Here is a 10,876-nt window from a genome sequence, read left to right as displayed (position 1 = left end):
CCTGGATCGGGAACCTTCTTATATAATGCTGCAATGCTATTACTCAATATTAAGCAATTGGTTTCTTCTTTGGGGTCTTATGGCTCTTAAGCATGTAGCACCTGGATGGTAAAAACCACTGGGCTTCACAGGAAAAAGAAATCTTTGTGCTATTAGCACATGGATGTTATAAAACATTGCTGTATTTGTATAACAGTTTTCCAATATTAATTCAGCTGTTTCCCACCTACTTTTAAAATGCTGCATGGGTCCAGTCTTCCTTATAAGCCTAATTTTAAAGATCACTGGAGATAGAGCAACAAGGCTAAGAAGGATGAAGCATTACTATTGAGTCTGCAGACTCTTGAGTGCCAGGTTTCAGCCTGAAGTAATTTTAGCATCAAGTGAAAGAGGAGCAAAAAGAAGCATTAATAATTGTAAAGGGTGTGCTGCAGGCTCACTCCAAACTGTGTGCCAAAGCCTTAGATGGGATTTTGCATGGGGAGGATGAGTCCCTTAGTCTTGGTAAACTCCTGGGTACAGTTCTGCATTGCAGCATTAACCCATCAGCATTCTCCAGGTTGCATAAAGACCTGCCTTTGTCCCGTTCAGCTTTAAACTGAGGTGCCTACTTCAACAGTGTGCTTGTCCTAAGGCTTCTTCTGTAAAGTGACTGGAGAAAGAGGAACTTCCAGAGAACAGATCAGACTTGAGCTGCCTGACACCTCATCTCATACGGACCACAAAGGCCTCTGGAGAGAGTTGGGGAACTGCAATGGGCAGGGATATAAAGGACCCTGCCATCTCTCTTGCCAAATTAAAGGACTTTAATTCTTATTAATTATATATATTTCTGGTACTGTTTTTAAGTTTTCCAATGATACAATATATCTTAACTTTCTTTTAAACAGGTTGAATCCATGAAGAGAGTACTAGAAAGTCTCAACCTCAATATAGTAGAGATGGTAGATGAAAATGCTACCTTGGATGGCGGAGACGTTTTATTTACAGGTATAGTGGTAATGAATTTGCTGTTTGCCTATTCCAACTGCCTTGAAGACCACATGTTCTCTGTTGTCTGCGTAATAAAATGTTGTTCATGCGGTTTGTTAAATCAGTTGTTTACTAAATGTCACGAAGGCAGCTGAGATGAATTTTCAATGCAACCCTCAATGACCTGCCCAGTGCCTGAATAAATGAAGTAGCAGTACACACCGTACAAAGAGCAGTACTGCGCATACAAATTTTACTTTAGCTTGTAAAGTGCCAATAAGAAATTTGCTTTCAGTTGTCAACTGGCTACAGTTGTTTCATATTCCTGATTACAAGCAGCTAAGTTCACCAAACTCATTTTCAGGACTTGTAGAAGCTTGATGCAGACAACTGTCACTAGGTAAATAAATCAAAAGTAAAAAACGCATTTTCAGTTTCTGGAGGAAGTGGTGGAGTTGCCTGCCAGATGTCATTTGCTAGACAACTTATATGCATGGTTGCCTTCAAAGATGAAGATACTGACTGTGTTTTTTGTGTCATTAAAACCATTAGGCGTTTTCTCACATCAGCTGCACACACGCTTGCTTCCCACCTGGGCTGAATGAGCCTGTTCATTTTGATCAGCATCATAGTAGACTGGCTGCTTGTCTTAGTTCACAAGGAAAGAAGGGTCTCAAAAGAGGCAGACCAGGAAAGGAGGCCTTTCTAAAACAGTGCAGATCCAGCACTGATTTTCTTTGGAGCTGGAGGTTGCTGGTGGCTGCAGAGCTGCCTTTGAGACCAGAGGAAATCTCAGAGGGAGAGAGAAATGGTCAATCAGTGCTGTACTAATCCAGCCCAGCTGTTCTCTTTCCTGACTCAACGACTGTTGCAGAGCTTTAGAAGAGGAAGTTATTTGTGCTTTTGGTGAAATGTGTCTTCTGGAAAAAGATAATTGCTTTAAATTATCAGCTCAGAATTGCAGGTTGCATTCTTCTACGCTGAATTTTCAGTTTTGCTACTCAACCTGAGAAAAGAAAGATAGAAAACGACAATCCATGAAAGATTGCTTCAGAATGCCCCTAAAGCAGGACTGTTTTTAAAATGTGTGTGGTCTGATGAAGGGGCTGATGTGATCTTTTTGCTTTTGGGGGGTGGCTTTAAAAAATGCTGTAAATGTTTTGCCCTTCGTTTTTTCATTCCAGGCAGAGAATTTTTTGTGGGTCTTTCCAGGAGGACAAATCAACGTGGTGCAGAAATTCTGGCTGACACATTTAAGGTTTGTAGATTCATTCATGCCACAGGAAATATAAGCTATCATCCACTGAACAAACATAAATGTATACTGGCCAAGACGTTTGTCAGACTCAAGTGCTTTATGTAGGACTTACAGAAAAGTACAAGTTACTGAGAAAGTCTGAGCCTCCTGTAAAGTGACAGATGCTGAAGTTGCATATCAGGAGTGAGATTACTACATAAAAGTATCTTGGATTTTGGGAGGCTGTTGTTATTTTAGAGCATATCAACACTCATGTTCTTAATGTTCTCACATATTGGCAACGTGTTCTTACTGCTGGTCCCTGGAAAGGTTTTACAAACATACCGTTTAATTATGCTTTTTAATGTATTTCTTTACAGTTGCAACAATAGTAATCTTTTAAACACGTTCTGGGTTTTACTCCATTGCACCAGACAAGGCAAGTTGGTCCAGAGGGGTATCTTGTACTTAAACAGTTGACACTGCCCTGGGGTATGTCACTATTGTTAATTTGCAGAGAGTAAAATTAATTATGGAATGTCTCAATATAATTATGGGCATAGGACAATTTAAAAACATTTTTAGCAACCATTCTTTGCTTCCATACAGGATTATGCTGTCTCCACAGTCCCTGTTCATGATTCTTTGCATCTGAAGAGCTTTTGCAGCATGGCTGGACCAAACTTGATTGCTATTGGATCAAGTGAAGCTGCACAGAAAGCCCTTAAGGTATGGCACATAACATTTTCTAAACAACAAACTTATTGGGTATTTTTCTTTTTAAGCTCAAGAATGCTGGAGTTTTAAAATAGATGTAGATCAGTGAAAGAGGAAGCAGTACATCTCAGGGTCTCTCATGTGCAAACCATAAAGAATGTTTGTATCAGGTAAGAGAACAGTAACTTTAATTTAGCTTTAGCTATCTTCAGGAAATAAATGGATTGTACAGGTTATTACTTACAGCTTTGTTGACTAAAAAGGTGGTAATTTGGTGATAGGAGGGAGGAAGGAAATACCAGAATGGTGGAGATACTTACTTCAGATGTTGCCAGAGGAAATACGGCTTTTAAAATTGCCAGAGGGGTGGTAAAAGTTTTGGCATAAAGAAGGAGGGAAAAGGGTCTGCTGCCTGTTATGAAGATGACCTGTGTATGCATTTTGCAGTGTAGACTTCCTGGAAAAAATCAGGAAGTAACTCCAGTTGCAGTGACCAGCATTAAGGACTCCCCATCCCTCCTTTCTCCATCACTTGGCTGCAAAGTCAAGTTCCCTGCTGGTCATGCGTTTTCTTCTCAGGTCCCAAGAGGGTCTCATAACTGCATGGCTTCAACAGAAGAAAGGAAGTGTAGTCCTATCCCAGCCTGACTGATAATTTGAGTCTCTGAACATTTTCCACTAGAGTGGGAGGTGTGGGTTTGAACCCTCAGGCTAAGAGGCCTTGTGAATCTGGGTCTCTCTTTACTTGGCAGACTTGGAAACCAGTAATGCATTGTGTAGCAGGTCAGTGCTGTACTACCACCACCATCCTCAGTGAGAAATGTTTATTGCTGCTGTGGTTTGCACTGGGCTAAGTGGTTTTCCTGCCTGCTGGGTGTGTTCTGAGCAAATTAAGCTTTTTTAGAGATGCGGGCACAGAGACACCTGAAGCTGTGAATCTCATTAGGCATATAGGCAATGAGACAGCTCACCTGAGAGATCAGCATCTCTGCTCCTGCATGGTAGTGCAGCTGAAGGCATTGATGCTTTGCAGCAGAAACTTTGGCTGAGGCACCAAACCAGTGAAATGTAACTGAGACTTTACCTGAAGTGAAGCTTCGGGTAAATTAGGACCTACCATCCTGCCCACTTTGGTTTGAGATGCAGGTAACCCAGAGCATGTCTGAAAGCATTACTGCGGCCTTATGCATTTTTCTCAGGACTTGCCTTGAAGGGTTAAACCAAAATTTACTTTTAAGTGATGGCAAAGCCCTAAATTTCCAGCTTATGATTATACTGATACTTTTGCCAGAAAAGAACCTAAGTGCAGGCTTTGCTCTTTGGCTGTGCAGAAGCCTCTGTGATGCAACATGATTGCTAACTCATGGAGGAAGCCAGCTGTATGTCCCTTATAATAAATGAGGAGTGGTGGAGATAGCTCTGCTGTACTAGTGAGAAAGCCTCTGAAATCTGCTCAGTTTAAATGCAACTTATGCAGCCTGACTTGCATCTCTTGCCCTCATTCTAAAGCGTGAATTACGAGCAGCGCCGCTATCGGTGCCCAAGGCTACTGAACTGAATCTGTGCCAGGCAGAGCATTTGCAACAGAAATAATATGTAACTGAAATCAACATCCCTGGCCCCCAAAGAGCTTAGGAGCCCATCCTGCATGTGTCGTACACCTCCTCAGCTTCAGTAAGCTAGTGATATTTATTACTATAAAACATCCTTAAATATTTGCAAGATGGAGGCCCAAGAGACTTCTTGTCCTTACTGCCATGCTGTGATAATTCATTGCACATTTGCTTTTCAGAGCTTACACATATTCCTTATGGGCATAATCTTAGGACTTTTTGTTTCCCAGCAGCATCATTTTTACTATGAGAGCTCAGCAGCAAGGTTGGGGGTTTTCTGTTTCTGAGATCTATTTGTTTTTAAATCATACAACAGTTTATGATTTAAAATGTGTCAGTCACCAGCTAAGATAAACCCAGCATTTCAAATATCAGTCTGCCCTGCCGGAGATGGGTTGAATTATGGAGGCCAGGAAAGTGTATTCCTGGCTGGCTTAGACTTGCAGCCTGGCAGCAGTTAAGGGTAAATCAGGATAGCAGCCCAATTGTTCTGCCTGAGCTCTTAAACAAGAGGATGGTCCTTTGACTTCCCAGTTTGGAGTGGCTTTAAGTTTTCTCAGTCATTTGAACAAGCTGTCAAAGTTACTCTCTTCTTAGAAATCACTACATGAAGCTCTGGGAGCACATTCCCAGCTTATCACCCATGTCGTCTTCCCTTAAAAATGTCAAATGGTTTTGGTTGTAGAAGTCTGATGTTCCTGATGCTGTATGGAAAGTGCCCTGCATCTTTCCCTGTTAAATACGCACTATCCTAAATATTCAGGCTCAAAGTCTAAATGCATTGTGAGCAGCAGCCTGATGAACTTTGCAGATAATCCAGACAGCCCTACACTTGTATAGAATGTTTATAAACATGAGCAAAATTCAAGTGCAATACTAGTTGCTCAAAGCTGCAATTTGAACTTGAGCCAGGACTAATCTGAGAACTCATCAGTTTGATTAAAGCCTTTTGCACAGCTCTGCTCACTGTTGCAGTGCATCAATTCAGCTATCATAGCCAAAAATATTTTTTTGGATAAGCTGATTAAACGTTGCTGGTAACCAAATGTCAAGTAAACACTAGCATTAGTCAAGGTATAGTAAAAAGCAGATACATTTTTAAAAGAAGATGGTAATGAACAAGATAATCTAGCAGTCTTTGATTGTTGGTGGATAGCTTTTAAAAATAGATCAACTATGTCAGTTTTCAGTGTGTTTCTCTGCATCAGACATTCAGCAGCACATTTACATGTGTGTGATGGTCCTGTTTGCTCAAACCCTGCCAGCTGAGGTTAGGGACTCAGGCCTGGAGCACCAGTGTTGTGCCATAGCATATGTCCTTCTCATGCTTCTAGTGAACTGAGAGGTTACACCACGCAACCATGTCCTGGTCAGAGCCGCATATGAAGTTACCCAGAGTGTTTTTCTTGCTCAGTGTACTGGATCCAACTCCACTCTCATCCTGGGGAACCTCTAGCTGTTCCTCCAGTCTAGATCTGTTCAGAGAAATTAGTGGAAAACAAATAGGTAAAGCATCCACCTCGGAAATGAGGGAGTTGGCAGTGCTGCTGATCATGAACATCCTCTAACGTCTGCATTCTTGCTTTTTGACCTCAATGATTTCTTTGTATTTGTTCACTTGCCTCTGAAGATGTCAGTTGGTAATCAGCTTCTTGAACTCTGGTGGGAATGCATTTGCAAGAGGATCTGTAGGATTCTGACACTCAGAATGAAAAGCTGCTCCCTGCATTTTTAGCAGGGAAGCTGAGCTCTAGCAGTGCTGTCAGCTGTTGCTCTTATTACCCATCACAGTCTGTGTGGCAGTTCGGTCCCCTGACCTTCCCACTGGGTCATTTGTCTGGCACAGCCCAACATGTCACTCCTTTATTGTGATAGCTTGTTATTTTAAACCTCTCCTTTGTTGTTGCCATTTTTTATGTCTGGAAATGTGGTCATACAAGCAAGATGATTAAGCTGTCTTTAGCCATCTCTGGTTGAGTTGTTTTCATTCCGTAGCGTGTCTTGTTAGGCAACAAGTGAACTGCTACATCATGCTCTGTTAACATTTCTTATTTAAAATAGGATTTATCTTCCTACTAACAATCTTGTTTGAAAGAGAAATTTTCCTTCATTGTTCTTACTGGTGCAACTCATGTGTCCTTACTATACTTTAAAAATAGAAAAAGAAATTGCATCTGGTGCTCACATATGGCAGAGTGCAATTGATCATGAGTTTAGTGCAGTGTGTGTAATGTAAAGCACTGCAAGTGAGCTAGGAAATGAGTGCACAGAGTTTAGGATTATAGAGTGCATGCTAGAAGCAGATAATAAATCAGAAGTGACATGTTAACTGCGAAATCCTCTTCAGACTCTGGCAAGTATAGAATATTTATTTGGGCTGCAGCTGAAAACTGGCACTTGAGGAAACTGAGCAAAAGAGAGAGACAAATGAACTGCAGAAAGTACCAGGGCCTGTAGTGGCTATTACATCTGAAATTTTAACTTCCCTCTGCTGTTTTCAGCATACATTTAACTCCTTCTTGTAGTTAAATCTGTTCATAATTCCATAAGCGCAATTCCATAGTTGAACATTAGCCATGGCTGTTGAGCCAGTAAAGCCTGGGATTATTTTTCTGTTACCCCAGTGAGGCCAGGATTTCCTTCCAAGCATGTCATATTTGGGCTCTGCTGCTGTACTGTTGTAGTCACTGACCTTTACCATGAGCGTTAGTGAGAATGAATTTGGGGTGTGACATTGCTGGCCCCAGTGTAGGGTGGTGATGGGGCAGCATTGCAGGAGAATGCTCTGCTCGGCTCTTACCACAATGAGGGACACAGCCCTGGGGTTTTGCTGTGCCAGCAGAAGAGCAGGAACTGGCCCGGGATGTAATCCAGTTCGGGTTCCAACAGCAAAGGCAAGTACTAGACAAGATGACGATCGGAACTGCGACATAGCATTTGTTGCTGTACTCTCTCACTCTATACTAAACCCTGAAAAGCCATGTTTCTATCCTTTGGTGTTTGTGTTGGTTGTACAGAGCACAAATCCCCTCCGCTTTCTGTGAGCAGTGAATACTTGAACAGAAGCAGATGACGGTGGACACAGTCCTTGGTTTAAGCAGCTTTGTCTATGTTCAAACCATTCTATGTCACCCTTTGGATAACTTGGTAACAATCCCAAAGGATCTGAGGGCTACACATGTTCCCAGCTTTGGCAAACTCAACTATTGTGTTGCAAGCAGTACGTATTGTATTTGTAGCAAATGCCTGCTAATGAAGTTGTTCTCACCTTTTGGGGAATGTCCTTCGGGTAGGCACTGATGTCGGGCACTCTCCAAAAGACAACAGGGTCTTCCCATGGGACTGGTAGAGAAAGCCTTGGTGTGAGCTTATTGCTGTGGGGTAATGCCATGTGCCTGGTGTTTGCCAATGGATCTCGGAGAGGAGCAGAGGACCTGGAAGGAAGGTAGGAAACCCAGCATGGTGCCTAGGGGCGAGGGCTGCAATGAGGAGAGCACTCATCCTGCCATATGGCCTCAGCTTAATCCCTGTGGCCAGCTGTGTCTGCAGTATTCGCTCCAAGATCTGGGATAATGGAGTTGCATTTGAAATGTCTGGGGTTTCAGAGGAATGGATGCTGGCTGCAGAGGCAGCGTGGCTGTGGCAGATGTCAGGGCTGAGTTGCATTGCTGTGCAAGGCAGAGCAGGTAACACAGCTGAGCTAGCTTGTAACCCCTTGTGTCCCCTGGAGCAGTGGTGACATCTGCATTTCTGAGCTTGTCCTTGGTAACTCAGGTTCTGACCTCATTAGTCAATGGGATTTCATTGTGGATAGGAGTGTATTGGAATATGTGCAGTAGTGCAAGTACCATGACTTCAGAGAATACACCCACCCCCTCCATCTGCTTTTGATGAAAGGTTGGACATGTTTGCTCTGCCTTGTTCTTAACTCTCCCATTCAGTATCTTCTATTGGGAGTGGAGCTGCTCATTCATCCCCTAAATTATTCCCTGAAGGATGCTATTGCAAATGCAGCTGTTCTGACAGAGGTCAGGGGAGGTTTATCGAAACCACATCATAAGGATAAAATAGAAAGGAGGCTCTTTTGAGCAACTAGGCCCTTGGTCTGTATCCAAAGCTACGATCAGAGCAGTGCTTTTAAAGACTTGGGTGCTAGGAGTTGTTCTAGCATTGGCAGTTGCCCCCATTTCTGTGATTAAATGCCTTTTGTTCCCGTTCCATTTTGTACAACTGAAGTCTCTGCAGTGTGCCAGCTTTAAAAAGCCAAGTACTGTTTCCCTGCATGAGAGCAGGGTTATAGTGTCTGCATAAAGCTGAGGGGTTCCCAGCTCTGCCACAGAATTGCCTCCAGAAGGGGCACCAAAGGAAAAGCTTCAACTATCTGGTGTTCTTAGAAAGCAGCCTGTACCTCCAGGCAGCATGGAAAGGCTCAGCTAAATCTGCTCTTCCTATTGTCTGTGTAGTGTCTGTCTTTTCTCATAATGCACAAGTTTACATGAAAACATTATCTTTTCTTCCTTAAGAATTCATCATTTGTGCCTCTGCTTATTCCCCACATGAAGTCATAATCCTCTGTTTACGATATCACAATGGGTTGCTGTGGAAATGATTACTAATATTAATAACCCAAAGAGGATGACATCAGGTAGGGAATTAGCAGCAAGTGCAGATGAATGATGACTTTTCTGTAATGCAGCAACAAAGAAAAGGTAGCAAAATTCAGAGAACAATTGATAGCTTGCCCCCCAATTTTACCAAATGTGAATTTGCTGTTCTCAGCCTTATAATAGGAAAATCCATAAACTCTGTGCATTTTCCTTTCAGCTCCTTCTGATTTTCCATTACTTTATTAGGAGTGTATGGCATCTCAGAGGACACAGGTCTTCACTGAGTACCAGCTGACCTGCTACTTTAAAAAGGCAACTGGTCATGGTTTTCTTTTAATTAAAAGTTTGGGGTTTTTTTGTTTGTTTGTTTTTTTTAATTAAAAGTTAGATGTTATAATAAACACACTGTGAGTGTCAGTGCTGTTCAGTTGTGCATATGCAGAAGAATCTAGTCTTTTGGAAGATACAGAATCAAAAGTATATATAGAAGAGATGCTATTAGATTAGTCTATTTTGGTTTATTTTTCTTTATAAAGGGCAAGGAAAGTGTCCCTTTCCATACATACTTGTCATCACCAGTAAGGCTGTCAGCCACAGGAGCCGGGTCAGAGGCTGACTGAGAAGATATCATTTGACTTGCGTAAATTGGGACTCATGTTTCTATTCCTTTGCTGCTTTTTTTTCCTTTGACTATTCTCTCCCTGGGTTCCTGTTCCAAAAGGCAGGATGTTCGTCTTCTCGCCTTCTTGAATGAACGCAACAGCACACGTAAGCCACTTCCTTTTCCCCTCCTCAGGTTGCGGTTCTCTTTGCAGTGGTCCTCGGGCACAGCTGGCAGGCAGGTGACAGCATGGCCATGTTGTGGTGTGGTTCAGAGGGGCAGAGCAGCACAGGTATGCGCATGAATGGCACATGGGAGCCATCACATCTGCAGTGATGCAAAAGGTGTCCTTCGCCAGGAAAAGACGAGGAGCAGGGTGGGAGACGTTGCTTAAAGAACTCTGTGTTCTGGAAAACATGACTGAGAGGGTGCAGCACGGAGGCAAATCCCAAAATCCAGCTGCTGAGAGTGTGGGTGGTAGGTGGAAATCAGACTAATGCTCTGGCTGTGTATGGGCTGAGAAATTTGGTGCATTGACCATGGCAGGCTGGGGCATTGCTGGTTTCAAATAGATCTCAAATGCAGTTTGCATCCATAGGCTCTATGCTATTCCTCTATCTCTAGCAGACTTTTTGGTACTTGACAAGAAGCTTTAGATAATTCCACTGTGATTTATGCTGCTCAAAGTGGCTGTCTTGTCCCCCTCCTACTGAGTCTATCCACTGTTTCTCTCCTACCTGTCTGTGTTTCAGGGGCAACACTCCTGATAGGTCTTGATATTCAAGCAAGATCACTGGCTTTTCCAGCTCTACTCTCCTGTTCCTTCTGGTCAGGCTGGCCAACTGCTTATGGTCACTGTTGGCACTGCTGTACTTGAAGGAAACTCTGAGAAGCTGTTGAGTAGCATGGTTGGTATGGCAGGCTGAGTCCCTCCACCCAGGAGTGTAGCACTGCCATAGCTTGCCAGCCCCACTCTGTCCTGCACTTTCTTGTGTTGAACCCTAAGGCTGCTGCTTTCTCTCTCCAGTGCCAATTGTTTCTTCAAATATGAAGAAGCAAGGAAGGAACTTAATAGACAGAGACAGGGCAATAAAACAATGAATGGAATTCAGTGTAGATAAGCGTAAAG

At 42.8% G+C, this 10,876-nt stretch overlaps 1 protein-coding gene across 1 annotated transcript in view; it reads left to right on the top strand.

Moving 5' to 3' along the window:
• Positions 1-890: 890 nt before the first annotated feature.
• DDAH1 (dimethylarginine dimethylaminohydrolase 1) overlaps positions 891-10,876 on the top strand; it is a gene marked incomplete at its 5' end in the record, with an annotated part of 15,535 nt that continues 5,549 nt past the window's right edge. The window contains 3 exons of the mRNA XM_010017924.1: positions 891-990; positions 2,157-2,230; positions 2,819-2,938. Of these exons, the coding sequence (XP_010016226.1) occupies positions 891-990; positions 2,157-2,230; positions 2,819-2,938 (294 nt within the window). The remainder of the gene's footprint in view (positions 991-2,156; positions 2,231-2,818; positions 2,939-10,876) is intronic.

The sequence above is a fragment of the Nestor notabilis genome, unplaced genomic scaffold, assembly GCF_000696875.1.
Source record: "Nestor notabilis isolate BGI_N333 unplaced genomic scaffold, ASM69687v1 scaffold27257, whole genome shotgun sequence".
Taxonomy (NCBI): domain Eukaryota; kingdom Metazoa; phylum Chordata; class Aves; order Psittaciformes; family Psittacidae; genus Nestor; species Nestor notabilis.
Note: the sequence above shows the minus strand (reverse complement) of the source record. Positions and strands in the feature narration are given on the sequence as shown.